Source organism: Aquarana catesbeiana, linkage group LG09 (assembly GCF_042186555.1).
Source record: "Aquarana catesbeiana isolate 2022-GZ linkage group LG09, ASM4218655v1, whole genome shotgun sequence".
Lineage (NCBI taxonomy): Eukaryota > Metazoa > Chordata > Amphibia > Anura > Ranidae > Aquarana > Aquarana catesbeiana.
The window spans coordinates 197,410,227-197,427,472 of NC_133332.1; the positions used below are offsets into that span (position 1 = coordinate 197,410,227).

A 17,246-nucleotide genomic window follows, 5' to 3' on the forward strand; every position below is an offset into this window, starting at 1 on the left:
CAAGGGGAGGGGAGGGGCTGCTCACACACAGACTAGCGGACAGGCAAGGGGGGGGGGGGGGGGACACAGGAGACAGAGGAAAGCAGAGAGCAGGGCTGCGGATGCCGGAGGCACGTAAACTGACCACGGTGCCAGGGCTCAGCAGCCATGATTAACCATGGTCAGTTTACATGGGGGAGGGCAGAAACTGGCAGGATCAACTAGGTATTTCAGGTGATACAGGGGGCCAAATTACACAGCACAAGTACTGTGTGGTTATTCATGCTTTAAAGGAACAGGATCCTTTTTTCTTTAAGGTTAACAAACGCTTTAAGTTCCCTATTTTTCTGGGAATATTTTCAATCCAGGAGAAAAGGCAGGAATCATAAGAATAAAATCCCCTTTTTCCGGAATACCCTCTTAACAGTTAGTATGTTTCATGCTATGTAAATGGAAATCATTTGAGTAACCCAGTTCTAAAAATTATTTATCTGGTAACCTTCCTTCCACCTATGAGAGAAATTCTATTGCAAAGAATCTACCGAGAAGGCCATCAATTAGATTCCTTTTAGTTTGGACACATTATTGTACATAAAGACCAGGACTATGATCATTGTGTGATAAATATGTTAGGCTTCCAATTTTGTATAAAATGCAAACTCCAAACAATGCCAGGCTGCATAACAACCCGAAGTTAGCTTGAAAAAAATTATGTATAAAAATAAAGCCTGCACACATCTTTAGAAAAAAAAATATCAAGAATAAAAACAACCCAAAAGTCTTAACGTAAAATAAATAAGCACGACTATGGTAACCTTGCCAATCCAATAATTACAGTCATAACAGAAAATGCAGAAAAGGGGAGAGAACACATTAAGCTGGAAAGGATTAACAATTTGTTGATTTTACACTTCTATTTTATTTTTGTTAGCCAAGTGCTTTTAAAGTATGAAGAAAGCTGCTTGTTGATTCTTATGCGTAAAAAACAGCAGGCCTCTTCCCTTTAGCCTTTTTATACAGTTTGTGCATAATACATTTCTAGACTCTGTAAACATACAAGTCTTTGTCTTATTTTTAGTCAAATGTTGGAATAAAAACAGGAAAATCCAAACCAAACCATGTTCATAAACTGGAATTAAACAGAAAGATGGGCGTCAAATCAAAGGATTGGACCTTACAAAAAACAAAAAAACAAAACTTGCAGTAAAAGTGATTGTTTTATTTTGATTGCAAAATAAGACCTTTTTTTTTTTTTAACTATAATGTCTCATAATAAAAAATAAAAACATTTTATTTATTTCAGGGTTTGCAAATTGTGGAACATGTACCCTTATGGGTATCGTTCCATAATTCAGGTGGCATATAACAGCACGTATAATGGTGAAATGCACATGAGGAAACACTTCCAGCTAGTTATTTAAATCAGCATGCTTTTTTCTCAGACCTGGCAGCTGCAACTAGAATGAGCAAATTTGAATATGCTCACACAAGCAGACGCTGCCAGGCACTAGAGGCAGCATAAAGATTTAAACAGAAAAACATCAATTTCTATGGGCTCCCCTAGCTGTTCAGAAAAGTGTAGCGTTCAGAATGGCCAGTTTTTTGGGTGAGTGGAGCAGCCATCCTAAGCCAAGCAGAAAAGAGTAATGGGATCTGCAGGAAGGGACTGCAGAGCTTCAATTAGCGGCTTCAGGAAATACAACAGATCATTTTCAGTGTAGCTGGTGAGAATAGATTGGCAGAAAAGAGCCCATCCAGGCTGAGAACAAGAGCAGATTTGTCAAAAGGTGGTTCTGGTGGCACATGACTAAAAAGAAATGATGGAAAAGGCAGTTTTTTGGATACATCGATAAAACAAAATCAGACAACCTAGAATCAAATCTCTGTTATATATGAAAAGACCCCCCCCCCAAAAAAAACCCCCAAAAAAAACAAAAAACAAAGGGTTAAATATACCAGAAAAGTAAATATATTTCAAAAATGTGTGGACAGAAGGAAAGGAAAAACCTTCTAAAGTCCAGAAATCATTAGCCTTTGGGTCAAACCATAAAGGTCACTTGTGATTTAAAAATGGAAATTACTGCCAACATTGCATTTGACAGATGAATAAGGTCTTGACAAAGACTTAATTATACTGGATGTTTAATTAATAATAATATTTAAAACATGACTTAATGTCCTCAAAAATAATATTTACAAGGGAAAGATTCTGCTGTAGCAGATATGTTGCTTTTTGTTTAAGATACCAGTGAACATAGGCCAAAATGTATATTGTACATCATAGAAAATTAAGACAACTTACCCTAACTTAGCTGTGAAAATTATACTGGTAAACTGAAAAAATGATTTCATCCAATGAAAGGATATTTTTGCCATGCACAAGCACTAGGGGGTATCATTATAAGAGAGAGTGGAAATGGCCATCAGCCCTTCAATATACTCTGACATGCTATGTCACAACCCAGTCTGCATTTTAAAGCTCACTGTTAAAATGCAGGCATGGAACCTGTGGTGTTTTGTGGAGTTCTCAATTTTTTTGCACATTCTTATTCATTTTAACCACAAGGTTAAGGTTTAAGGACCGGAAGGATTTGCCCCCTTAATGACCAGGCTGTTTTGTGCAATACAGCACTGTGTCGCTGTAAATGACAATTGCGCGGTCGTGCGACACTGTACCCAAACAACATTTATGTCCTTTTTTCCCCACAAATAGAGCTTTCTTTTGGTGGTATTTGATCACCTCTATGGTTTTTATTTTTTGCGCTATAAGCAAAAAAAGAGTGACAATTTTGAAAAAAAAATACACAGTATATATTTTTTACTTTTTGCTATAATAAATATCCAAAAATAAAACATTTCTTCACCAGTTTAGGCCAATATGTATTCTTCTACATATTTTTGGTAACAAAAATAGCAATAAGTGTATATTGATTGGTTTGCACAAAAGTTACAGCGTCTAGAAAATAGGGGATAGATTTATGGCATTTTTATTATTATTTTTTTTTTTACTAGTAATTGCGGCAATCTGCGATTTTTAGCGAGACTGCGACATTGTGGCGGACAGATCGGACACCTTTGACACTTTTTTGGGAACAGTGACACTTATACAACGATCAGAGCTAAAAAAAATAGCCACTGATCACTGTATAAATGTCACTGGCAGGGAAGGGGTTAAGTGTTCCAAAAGGGAGGTGTTTCTAACTGGGGGGGAGTGTACTGACTGGAGGAGGAGGAGAGAGATCGCTGTTCCTGATCACCAGGAACAGCAGATCTCGCTCTACTCCCCTGTCAGAATGGGTATCTGTTTGTTTACATACACAGATCCCTGTTCTGGCTCTCTGTGGAGCGATCGCAGGCTGCCAGGGAACATTGTGGCTATGTGCATTGGCTCCAGCATCGCGCCGCCGCCTATCGCTCTTAAAGTGGCCGACGTACACCTATGGCGATTGCGCAGCTCTGTCAACCTGCTGCAGTATAATGATGGAGGTTGGACGGCAAGTGGTTAATAAAGCTCCTGTGGCTTTGGTACCTCCAGCTAAGCACAATTGTAAACAGCACTGCTTCAGTTGATCCAATGGGTCGAGTAAAAACTGCCATAAATACTGTCTCAGTAAATCGAAAATGCCTTCTTTAGTTTGGGGATTACTACATCTCTCTCTCAGGAGTTTTAACATACTTATCCAGAAATAAGCTAGAGAGCAGGAGGTCTTGGCAGAAACTAAGCGAACAATTTGGTTGGTATTTTGAGACTAGCGATGTAGCTGGGGGCCGAGTTAGGATGGCTTTGTTAGTTATTGTTATTTTGAATTTAATGTGTTGGGGGAGTGGCAGCCAATGGATGAATTGGTAGAGAGGGGTAGCAGACACTGAGTGGTTGGTAAGGCGGACAAGTTTGGCAGCGTCATTCATGATGGACTGAATTGGGAATAGCCTATGTAGAAGTAATCCAATGAGGAGAGAGTTGCAGTAGTCGAGGCGTGGGATGACCAGAGAGTGAATAAGAAGCTTTGTGGTGTCATTGGTTAGGAAGGGACGTATTTTGGAGATGTTGCGGAGGTTGAGGCGGCAAGCTTTGGACAGGGATTGGATGTGGGGCCGAAAGGAGAGCTCAGAGTCCAGGACAACACCTAGCACCCTGGCATGGGGAGGACGGATTGATGGTTGTGCCATTAATCTTGATGGAAAAGTCAGGAGAAAGGGCACGTGGGGGAAATATTATGAGCTTGGTTCTGGATAGATTGAGTTTGAGGAAGTGGTGAGACACCCACACAGATACGTCAGTCAGTAGGTTAGTGATGAGCGAGGAGACTGATGCTGTGAGCTGAGGGGTAGAGAGATAGATCTGGATGTCGCTGACGTAAAAAGGATATTGAAAACCAAGGGAGGCTATGAGTATGTAATATACCATTCTGTTTTAAAGGTTATTAGCCTTACAAACATAGCTCATGGTCCAATGTGGTGTTTTCTTAAGAGGAAGTGTATTTTTTTTTTTTTTTTTTTATATTTACACTTTTTTGTATCAACAACTTACTATCACACCTTATGTAAGCTGTAGATCAAAAACTATTTTCAAGTGTTCCCCTGAGATTATAAAACTTTTTTTTAGGGTTTTTCAAGGTAAAAAAAAGTTGAGAATGGCTTGTTTAACGTACTTTTCAGTAAAGGAAATAACGTGCATTAACAACCACTGAAACAAAACTGTCTACCTCAAATTCCTTATAAGTAGCAGTACAGGAGTGCTCTACTCTGTGCCCACCATTGTGTACATCCATTCCACCAGTTCAGGCAGACAAGGTGGGTGGGGAAGAAAACATTTCCTTAAAGTTTTTCAGTTTTTAAAGAAAGGTACAGCTGTACTTTTATGTTGTTCTAAGTCCTGTCACTTCTGCTGAACAGCATGAATGCATGTAAAATTAAAAAGGGAATTCTTATTGCAAACCATTATTATGTGCATTGAAGGCTAAGTTCACCTTTTTTTGTTCTAAATTCCAGCTCCCCTAGTCACTAATGTACTTTTTTTGCAAAAATATGAAAGCTTTCTATAAAATCTACAGACACGTACCTTACTGTCCTATATCAATGATTCCAAACGTATCTATTGCTTCTGTCTTATGTCCTTACAGACTGTAGGTCATGACACAGGAAGGAGTTGACCAGCTGACCTCATTAGCACACACCCTGCATCGTCCACCCTCCCACTTCCAGCTGCACGTTTTTTAAATGAAATTCAATCAATCAGTGTTGTTTGTTTTTGTTTTTTTAGCGAGGTAGGGGAGGGGAGAGGTGTTTTGGAAAATGTTCACTCATTGGGCAGCCCACCCACCTGAATGGGCTGCCCTACATGCAATAGCCCCAAAGAAGGTTCTGAACTTTTTTTAAATAGGAGCTTGGTGCGTTTTTTTCCTGCGATTTTTGGTGCAGCACATTTCTGAAATGCAAGGAAATGCACAGATGTGAATGGAGCCTCATTGTTCTTGTGTTAAAGCACCAATTTAACTTTCAGGCCCCATTCACATCTAGCATAGTGGGAGTGCACATTTTGTGCCTCGTTTTTCCTGTGACATGCATAGGGCGGCCCACTGATTTAAATGGGCTGTGCTATATGTGGCTTATGGGACATGTTGGCGTTTTGTGGGTTGCGTGTTTTTTACTGTGTGTCTAGCAGCATTTGACATTCATTTTTTCACATGCCAAAATGTGTGTTTGCTTCTGTGTTTGGTGTGCCGTTACCAATTAATGGCCCTGAAAGTGCCACTAGTAATTTTTGGTGTATAAAGGTGGCTATACACTATACAATCTGATTGTACAATCTCCTTTAGATCTGCCATTAATTATATAGTGCAAGGGCCTGCCTGATTAGATATAGTGATTGGCTAGATAGGCGTTTCCTCCTATTATATAAATTTGGTAAATCTAGAGGACAGATTGTACAATCAGATTGTATAGTGTATGGCCACCTTTATACACCTAAAATGACTAGTTGCGCTTTCAGTGCCATTAAATTGGTAACGGCCAGTCACATGTAAACAGAAAGTGCCAGTAATCGGCGCCCCTCGCCTCACACTGACAGATCAGAGGCATCTCCACACAGGGGGACATTTAGGAATGTAATCAGGGCACTGATCATCAGTGCCCTGATTACAATAGGGAAAAACAGGGTCATAAATCAGAGCCCACCAATGTCAGCGATCAGTGCCCACCACTGCCCACAAGTGCCACCAATCAGTGCCCATTAGCGATGCAAGTCAGTGCTGGCAATCAGTGCCGCCTATCACTGCTGCCCATCAATGTCCATCACTGCTGTCAATCAACGCCCATCCGTGTCGCCCATCAGTGCAACCCATCAATGCCCATCAGTGCCCTTCAGTACCGCCTATCAGTGCCCACCAGTGCCACATATCAGTGCCCACCAGTGCCACATATCAGTGCCCATAAGTGCGGCATATTAGTGCCTCCTCGTCAGTGCCACCTCATCAGTGCCCACCAGTTCAGCCTATCAGTGCCGCCTCATCAGTGAAGGCAAAAAATTACAAAATTTACTGACAGAAAAAAAAGTGAAAAACCTCTTTTTTGTCTTTCTTCTTTGTAAAAAATAAAAAACCCATCAGTGATTAACCGCTTCCCGCCCACCGTACGCCAAATGACGTCCTCGGCTTTGAGCAGGGATATCTGAATGATGTCTGTAGCTACAGGCATCATTCAGATATTGTCTTTTAGAGCCGGCAAATCTGTGCACCATAAGAATGATCATAGCGGCTGTTCTCCCGCTTGATCGATCTTAAGGGAGGTGAGAGGGGACGTCCCCCCACTCCCTCCGGTGCTTCTATCGACTCACCGCTACGATCGCTGAGACAGACACAGGATCCGTCGGCCCTGAATGTTCAGAATAGAGATTTCCGGCGGACCAGATGGTCCCTGGAGTCTTTATGATCGTTTGGAGGCCGGGCGCGATGTTATGTCACGCCCGGCCTCTGTATTAAAAAAAAATGGCGCCGCTTTGGCTGGGAAGCGGTGATCTTTTTTTTTTTTTTTTTCCCAGCCTAGAGGTGAGATGTGGGGTCTTACTGACCCCATAGCTCACTGTAAAGAGCACCTGTCATGCCATATTCTTATTACAAGGGATGTTTACATTCCTTGTAATAGAAATAAAAGTGATCAAAAAAATTTGGGGGGGGGGGGTAAAAAAGTGTCAAGCTAAAATAAATAGTAAAATTAAAAAAAAAAAAAAAAAAAATTATTGTTTAAAGTGCCCCTGTCCCCGTGAGCTCCCACGCAGAAGCGAACGCATACGTAAGTCCCGCCCACATATGAAAACTGTGTTCAAACCACACATTAGGTATCGCGGCGAACGTTAGAGCGAGAGCAATAATTTTGGTCCTAGACCTACTCTGTAACTCAAAACATGTAACCAGTAACATTTTTTAAAGCGTAGCCTAAGGGGATTTTTAAGTAGCGAAGTTTGGCGCCATTCCACGAGTGTGTGCAATTTTGAAGCATGACATGTTAGGTATCTATTTACTCAGCGCAATTTCATCTTTCACATTATGCAAAAACATTGGGCTAACTTAACAGTTTTTTTTTTTTTTTTCCAAAGCACAAAACTTTTTTTTCCCAATTGCAATGACCGCCATTGTATTCTCTAGGGTCTTTGCTAAAAAAAATATATATATATATATATATATATATATATATATATATATATATATATATATATATATATATATATATATATATAATGTTTGGGGGTTCTATGTAAGTTTCTAGAAAAAAAGAAAATGATGATTTTTACATGTAGGAGAGAAATGTCAGAATTGGCCTTGGTAGGTAAGTGGTTAAATACCACCAAAAGAAAGCTCTATTTGTGTGAAGAAAATGGTAAAAAAAATTGTTTGGGTACTGTGTAGCACGACCGCACAATCGTCATTCAAAGTGTGACAGTGCTGAAAGCTAAAAATGGCCCGGGCAGGAAGGGGGTGTAAGTGCACGGTAGGCAAGTGATTAAACAAATAGTGGTCCTTCAGATCTGACATTCACCAAGTTAAACCCAACTCTTGTCATTTAAGTGTCAAATTTCACAAATGACAAATAGATAGTCTAGTAGCTGTGGCTGTGGTGTTTAATTTTGACTTGAAGTTCTGGATGCCGCCTAGGCCACTGTGTCAGCTCTCACTGTTATGACCTGGATCTCAACACATTTGCAGCGGGGAGTGAAGGAGAGGTAAGTGTGTACAGATGAAAAAAATCAGCAAAGTGAACCGGTTTCATTTTCGCTGTGTGAGCAAAGCACGGGTTCTTTTAACTCTTTCACTTTTATTGGCAAATCCAGCTGAATACTGAATCATCAGTGATGGGAAGATTCTTCAATACATTAGTGTACATTTGGTAATCATAGTAGTACTTACATCCAATCAAAACAGATGTTGCTACAGTTGCCACAGTATTTGGTGCATCTGCTAGGTTCAGTATGTTCCCAGATACCTCATTCAAATTGTCAACTGCATATTTAAACATGAACGGCACCATAATATTCATACCCTGCAAAGAAACATAAAAGTATTAGTGATCCATAAAGAGAAAGAATATGTGCCTAACCTGAACTTTTTGTTTTTTGGTAAATGTTTATATTCATACTTTTACACAAGATTGGATAAAAAAAAAAGTACAAACTGTTAACGTATAAACAGATAATTGTGTTGCACAAACCCATTACATTATGTAATAAATGAATTTGGTTTGAACATGTGGAGGACATATAAACCTAGCACAGATAATTGCTATGACCCATTTAAAAACTGCAAAAATCTGTAAGTGAAACAACATCCTAAAAATTTACCTGACCATCACTTCAATAACCATAATATATTAGTGACATACATGCTATCATTTTAAAGCTGGGTTCTTGGGGCTCATGGTTATGAGTTTGCATTTTAGTACATCTAAAACTGAACTCCAGGGATTAGGCAAAATGTACTCTTGCAGTGTGCCACCCTCAACCACACTGTAAAGTTATCTGCCCGTTACCATACTCTACGCTCTGGCAGGCTCCCTCAATCAGTGCTACCGGCCCTCTGCTGCCTCCTCTCTAGGGTGCTAGTCCCACTCCTGCTTCTTTCACGTACAACGCAGAGTTAACAATCCCAGCACTGCACATGAAAATGCCAAGGGACTGCCCACAGTCTGGAACGCCTGGGAGAAGGACAATGCCATACTGCCCTTTTGACCTTCCCCCTAAACTTAACGAGCATTTAAGCCCCCCCCCCCCCCATACACACACACACAGTAAGGATACATGTGAACAACTTTCCTAAGTTCAGCTACAAATGTACATTGCAACAAGTGTGGGGGCGCATTTTTACATGTGTTGAGGAGCCCATTTACACTCATTTACACTTAATGCAATGTCTGTCTATGCAAACTGACATGTTATGAACTACTACAGGTTTCAATGGGCCCCTCAACATGCACTAAGATGGGTTACTAGCCATAAATTTAAATCCAGTCTTATAGCTACCATAAGCCCTACCATATTGCCCCTAAACAATGATAATTGGTTCATAGAACCAAGGATATGTGTGTGAGCCACTCAGGTTGTATGGGAATGAATATCAGTAAGATTAAAGCCAGCAATTCGGAGTGCTCTTGCAAAGAAAATTCTTTATTGGCTACATGTATAAAAGCAGGATACAAAAGATGCTAATGCATTTGGGCTTTTGCACCCTTCCTCGTAGCATACAGCAATTTTTAAAATACTGATATATATATAATTTCTAACATACATCCCCAAAAGGGGAGGCTATGTTTCATTAATTAAAAACAATCAAGGTAATTACTAGCACATGGAACAAGGAACCAAACAGAGAAAAACAGGTTCCTTTTTTTTGACCACAGAGGGAGTTAAAAACAGGAGCTGAATGAGGTAATGATTAAAAAACACTTTGCGAGATAAAATGATTAATAAGAAAATAAGGACTTCCTCACCTTGGGAATAGGGAATTCCTCACCTTGGAATACAGTAAAGGACACAGGATTTGTTCTCATAGATCATGGGTTATGTGCAGGCTATCTTCATTTGACTGGACACTGGCAAAAACTTTGCTGGGGCCACCACTTGGTTTAAGCTCTTATAACCCCACCCACTCTGAGAGACTCCAGTTTTTTAGTAAGATAAAAGGAGTGATCACGTGAGATAAAAGTTAGGGCCCAAGTTATCGAATTTAGAGGCATCTTTGAAAAATACCCCTTTGAATGTCTGGCCGTGGCCAGCTTGAGTAAGGGCAGAGTATTCATGGATCATTTACTTTCTGGAATACATACGCACATAGCTCAGGCATGCGGGCAGGTGGGTGAGCTTAGCTTAGAAAATCCCTCCTCCCTGCCTGGAATGTATGACATAATTTGCCTAGACCTGAAAACCTAGGTTTCCAGGCACAGGCTTTGTAGTTTAAAACAAGCATATATGATATACCTTCCTATCTTTTTACCATGCTAGCAGCATAAGGATTAAAAATAGTCAATATTGAATGAGAAAGTGAAGTTTCACTTTAACCGGTTCAATACCGGGCATTTTCACCCCCTTCCTTCCCAGACCAATTTTTAGTTTTCAGCGCTGTCGCACTTTAAGCGACAATTGCGCGGTCCTGCGACATTGTACCCAAACAAAATTGACGTCCTTTTTTCCCCACAAATAGAGCTTTCTTTTGGTGGTATTTGATCACCTCTGCGGTTTTTATTTTTTGTGCTATAAACAAAGACAATTTTGAAAAAAAAAAAAACACAATATTTTTTACTTGTTGCTATAATAAATATCCCAACTTTAAAAAAAAAAAAAAAAAAAAATTTTTCCTCACTTTCGGCCGATACGTAGTCTTCTACATATTTTTGGTAAAAAAAAAAAAAAAAATCGCAATAAGCATATATTGGTTTGCGCAAAAGTTATAGCGTCTACAAAATACGGGATAGATTTATGGCATTTTATAAAAAAAATTATTTATTTTTTTTACTAGTAATAGCGGTGATCGCGATTTTTTTTCATGACTGCGACATTATGGCGGACACATCGGACACTTTTGACACAGTTTTTGGGACCATTCACATTTATACAGCGATCAATGCTATAAAATTGCATTGATTACTGTATAAATGTGACAGGCAGGGAAGGGGTTAACCACTAGGGGGAGACGAGGGGTTAAATGTTTCCTAGGGGAGTGATTCTAACTGTAGGGGGCAAGGACGCACAAGGGGAGGAGACCGATCAGTGTTCCTCTAACTGGGAATACCGATCGTTCCCCTCTCAACTGACAGGACGTGGATCTGTGTGTTTACACACACAGATCCATGGTCCGGCCCGGTTAACGGGCAATCGCGGGTGCCCGGCGGACATCGCGGCCGCCGGGCACACGCGCCAGGTCCTGAGCAACGCAGGGGGGCGCGCGCGCCCCCTAGACGGCCGGAAAGCCCAGGCCGTCATATGACGTCCACCCAGGATGGGAGATCCCATCTGTGGACGTCATATTACTATGGCCGGGTAGGGAAGTGGTTAAGGAAAATTATTTTCCGTGTTTTGGGCAGGACAAAAGGAAGGAAGGACAATTTCCTCATTAATGTGTCAGGAAAGGACCACCTTGGGTAGAAAAGTAGCTTTGTTCTTAACCACCTTGTCCCTGTGTTATGTAAGAAAAGGGCTGCTAGCTCAGATACATGCCTAACAGATGTAATTGCCATGGAGGAGGCAACCTTACATGCAATATCTTTCAAGGGAATATCTCTACTCAGCTCAAAGGGGTGTTCAGATCCAAGGTGACACATGACAATTAGGGGATTTGTATGAGCAACACCTGACAAAAAGGTCCTCAAAATGCCTCATGGGATGTGTAGTTCCACAACAGCTGGAGTGCCATAGTTTGAAGATCCCTGCCTCATTCTCTGAAAATAATCCAAAACGCATCCACTACATAATGTCCTTGTAATTGATTTTTCATAAAATTTCTTACTGTGTTTTTCTGCCATCTCGTAATGTCCATGAGCTCTCAAATCTCTCCCTTTCCACTTACTTCCATTTGTTTGGAACAAGAATTGAATCTTAGTTACGGTCACAAGCACTGCTCTATGCAAACTACAAATCCCACAGTTTATAGTCCCTAGTCTATCTCAGGGAGCCAGCAAGAGAAGGGTGGCTACGATAGTACTTACAGTGGGACCATGGAGAATGAACGGAACCACGCTCTAAAAGGAAGTCAGATTTCATCAGCAAAAAAGGGAAATTGGAAGAGGATGACAACAATACAAGGTATTTCTCTGAATTAAAAACACATACTTGAATATAGTTTACTGTCATTTTAAAGTATTACTAAACCCAGGACCCTGCATTCACTATATCTGATCTCCCACAGTACACAGAACATGGAAATGCAATTATTTTAGTAAAAATAAACTACAGTATATGCTAAATACCTTATCTCATCAGCAGTATATATAGAGTTGCCACCTCATCCCTTTAAACCCGAACACATATTAATTACACAGGTTCTGTGGCTGATTAAGGTGGTAATTAAACCCACTTGTTGCCTTATCTGCATTTAATTAGCCTCAGAACCTGTGTAATTCATACGTGTTCGGATTTAAAGGGATGAGGTGGCAACTCTAAGTATATAGCAGTCTTGTGACTTCTATGAGTGTCTGGTTAAAGCTTGTAGGAGGAGTTTTCATTCTGCACTGACTGTCCTATCAGAATGCAGGACCCCTGACGCTCTGTCTGGACAGTGCTGATCACATGCACCCTCCCAAGAAAAAAAAAACTCTAGCAATACACACCAAACTAAGCATTTGCAGCCTGTCCCCTGGCTCTGTGTTATCAGGAAATATATTGGGGACAGTGTAAGGAGGAGCCATTAGAGAAGAAAGGATCAAACAGCCTTTTTACACAATGCAGAGTATTAACCCCTTAGGTTCCACAGTGAGTATAACAAGCACGCTTTGCTGTATATACACATTGATTTTACGGTTGTGGATTTAGGTACACTTTAAAGAGGAAGTAAACCCTGATGAGTTTACTTCCTCTTTGTTTCCCTGCAAAGGTAAAGCATAATGGGCTACTATGCATCACATAGTAGCCCATTATGTGTCACTTACCTGACAAGGGAGCCTGCAATGTCAATGCTGTCCCTTCTCCTACGAAGCATCCATCTTCTTTCCCGGTATCACGGCTCCGGTGCTGATTGGCCGAAGACGTCACTCCCGCGCATGCGCGCAGGTGCCGCCACTAACGGCATGATCGCCGTTAGACGGCACACTCAGTTCGCCTGCGCGCCATTGTCTACGGCGCATCGGTGCCCGTCTTTTGGAAATATCTCCTAAACCATGTAGGTTTAGGAGATATTTCTTGCACCTACACGTAAGCCTTAATCTAGGCTTACCTGTAGGTAAAAGTGGTCTGTAAGGGTTTACAACCACTTTAAGGATGCTCAAGGCCAAGCAATCGCGACCAGATTAATAGGCCAGTATAAAAGCAGCAGAGCATTTTCAGGGAGTCAGGCCTCTTTCCTCGCACCAAGCAAAGATCGCGCTCCATGTGTGATAGTAGATCTTGCGGAAAGTAGATTTGACTTCCTAGCTCTGAGCGAGTTGGGCATGAATGAATCAAATATGTCCCTATCCTTCAAGCCCTGAGTTTCAACCGTCATGCTTGTTAAAGCCAGTGACTGAAAAACAGGTTCGAAACAGGGTCGAATAGGGGGTCTTGTACCATTAATTTGGTCTGTTTGGAGTTTGAGTATGTCTAAGTACCACATCATTCTGGGTCAATTTAGTGTGATGAGGCTAACCAGAACCTTTTTACCTCTATCTTGCACTGAAGAGCCAAGGAAGAATCTTTATCAGAGGGAAGGCATAGCTCATCAAGCTAAACACAAAGGCAATCACCCCAATTTGTAACTATCTTTGAAAGCAATGTTCACATGGCAGTGCTTCACACACAGCAAACAAGACAAAATGTATTTTGCAGCACACTTACCAGCTATTCGGCAAAATAATAAAAATAGGCCTCTCTGTATAGTATGGTTCTATCTCTAGTCTATAAGAATCTCGATGTTGCAGCATACTTCCTTCAAGGAGCAAGGACACGGCAGAAGATCAGCAGGGCAAAATGTCAGCTAAAGGCATCTAATGTGTCCTTGTGCCATATCCATCAAGCTAAACAAAATTGGCAACTGCCACAAGTGATATCTAGTTAGCCAGCAAAAGATAAAAAAAAAAAAAAAAAGCTCTGCACTGCCTCATGAAGGCCCCTCTGTACAGTGTGGTCTTAACCCTGGTCTGAGTCTCCATGTTGGAACATGTATAGCAATGGATAAATTAGGCAGAGAAATGCAAATGTTGTGCAATTAGAACCTCTGTTTTTTAAAGCAAACTGTTATGCCCTGTACACATGATCAGACATTGATCGGACATTCCGACAACAAAATCCATCGTTTTTTTCCAACGGATGTTGGCTCAAACTTGTCTTGCATACACACGGTCGCACAAAGTTGTCGGAAAATCTGATCGTTCCGAACGCGGTGACGTATAACACGTACGTCGGGACTATAAACAGGGTAATAGCCAAAAGCTTTTGTCTCTTAATTTATTCTGAGCATGCATGGTACTTTATCCGTCGGATTTGTCTACACACGATCGGAATTTAAAGGATCAGATTTTGTTGTCGGAAAATTTTATAGCATGCTCTCAAACTTTGTGTGTTGGAAATTCCGACGGAAAAAGTCCGATGTAGCCCACACACGGTCGGAATTTCCGACAACAAGCTCCGATCGCACGTATTCCATCGGAAAGTCTGACCGTGTATACAGGGCATTTAGTGTCAATTGTTTTCTTTTTCTGGCTAGCTGTCAGTCACCAGTTCTCTGCACTTCCCCTCCAGCGCTCACTAGAGAGCTGGGCTGTGGAAAGAGTGGGAAAGGCTGGCTCTGTCTCCCAGTGGCTCGCTCAGAGCCTGAGCCAGCTGCTTGTCCAGGCATCTGGGTGGATCGTGACATTAAAGTCGGGATTGATCCATAGCCTGGACCAGCTGAGTGACGTCAGCCAGCTCTCGACTGAAAATGGGTCACATTAGTGCAGAACGAAGTGCACTCCTGTGATCCCCAGAAGAGGTAGGGCCAAAAGAGCTTTGGCCCTATGTCTCCTTTCAAGATTGGGCCTATCCTCATAGCGCACATTTAATATGTGCATGAATAGGAAAAGTCATTTTTGATTTAGCCATTCAGTACCCATAGGAACTTGTTTTTGCTGTGGAGTATCAGGTGGTGCTAGGCAAAGGCAAGTGGGCACTTCATCAATCAGTGCATCGACAGTGAACAGCATTTGTCTAGAAGCCACAATATATGGCTCATAAAGTGCAAGGGTTTTAAAATTACTGATTCAAGAACAATGTCAAGGAGGAGGGGATAGTGTTTTTGGTCTCTAGAAGTCAAAAGGGTTCTAGGAAGGACGAAAGTTTTTCGAAGAATTCAGACACAGTGGCAGAGAAATCTGCATTTGTGCACCTGAGAAGGAGCTGGAGTCAGAGGAAAGAAATGTTGTCATAGTAGGCAATTTGCTCTAGGACAAGGGAACAGCCATCACCCTGAATAGTGTTTTGTGTTTCCTGTAGTCCATTGAATGAGTGCATTATTCGGTTCTCTTGTCCTAGTTCCCTTATGCCTGTGATCCGCCATAGCTGAAGTGAGGGGATACTCAGTGGGGAACTCAAGGAATAGATATGGAAGGTATGGGGTTTTGCATATGTGGAATTAAGGAGATGCTACGTATATCGCAGGAGCTGCTTTATCCGTCTCTGTAGCAGAAGGTGGCAGGAAGTGTAGTAAACATGTAGCTCACGTTTTGTGCAGATGTGGCAGGCAGATGTGGCAGGCAGATGTGCATCAGCCAGAAAACATTTTGCAACTGCATCACATCCTGAAACAACATCCAGATGGGAGGAGACTGACAATTTTAGATTGTAATAAAAATAATCTACTTGTATAGTACTGAAGCATTATGAACAAGTGCAAAGGGGATAAGCACAATAAAATGAATTAGAGCATCTGCTTGAATGCTAAGTTAAAGGTTTTGGTGTTATGAACTAGTCTACAGTACAGGGAAATCATTTCTTACCTTTTTCATGTTGCTGTACCCACAAAAAGGCCCACGTTTCACCCATCATGGTGTGCATACCCCCCCCAAAGGGGACTTTGGTGTCTGAGAACCATAGAGCCAATGGCTCTAGACCTGTACAGCACTGTTATATGCAGGATCCAGTACCCAAAAGCAAACATTACAGGCCATCCCCACACACAGTGGGGTCCAGGTATGGACTCAACTTATACTGAGAGTATATACTTAGAGTAGCTGATCAGGGAAGGTAATCACAGGGAGTAAGTAGTCAGATCTTAACAGAAGTGTCTAAAAGGAGGAGTGGGCGGGGTTAAGTGTGCCCATACAAGCAGCTCCTGCAAGGTTTTTGCCAATCACCGGAATGTAGCCAGCATATGACTCATGGTCTATAAATACAAGTCCTGTATCCTGTACTGTAGGATAAATACATAAAAGGTTTCACGCCTAAAGGCTCACTGAATATTTTCAATAGTTATGTGATAAAATAATTAATCTATGTGAACTGACTCTAACATATGTTGCCACTTATTAGTTTAACCGCTTCCCGACTGCCTCACGCACATATACTGCGGCAGAAGGGCACGTACAGGCAGATTAACGTACCTGTATGTTGCCCTTTAAGAGGCGGCTTGCAGGCGCGCCCACCGGGAGCTCTGTGACCGTGATTGCGGGTCCCGCGGATCGTCTCACGGTGAGGAAGAACGGGGAGATGCTAATGTAAACAAGCATCTCCCCGTTCTGCCTAATGAAACTCTCACTGATCACAGCTCCCTGTAATCGGGGGTGATCAGTGTAGTGTCACACACAGCCCCTCCCCCTACAGTTAGAATCACTCCCTAGGACACACTTAACCCCTACAGCGCCACCTAGTGGTTAACCCCTTCACTGCCAGTCACATTTACACAGTAATCAATGCATTTTTAATCGCACTGATCACTGTATAAATGTGAATGGTCCCAAAATTGCGCCAAAATTGTCCAACGTGTCCGCCATAATAGAAATCGCTGATCGCCGCCATTACTAGTATAAAAAAAAAAAAAAAAAAATTATCAATAAAAATGCCATGAAACTATCCCCTATTTTGTAGACGCTATAACTTTTGTGCAAACCAATCAATAAACGCT

The 17,246-nt window shown here is 41.5% G+C and overlaps 1 protein-coding gene across 1 annotated transcript in view; it reads right to left on the reverse strand.

The window, feature by feature from the left end:
* The window catches only part of ABCB7 (ATP binding cassette subfamily B member 7), a 180,736-nt gene that overhangs the window by 49,021 nt on the left and 114,469 nt on the right, over window positions 1-17,246 (reverse strand). Inside the window, exon 5 of the mRNA XM_073599498.1 lies at window positions 8,382-8,514. Coding sequence (XP_073455599.1) covers window positions 8,382-8,514 — 133 coding nt within the window. The remainder of the gene's footprint in view (window positions 1-8,381; window positions 8,515-17,246) is intronic.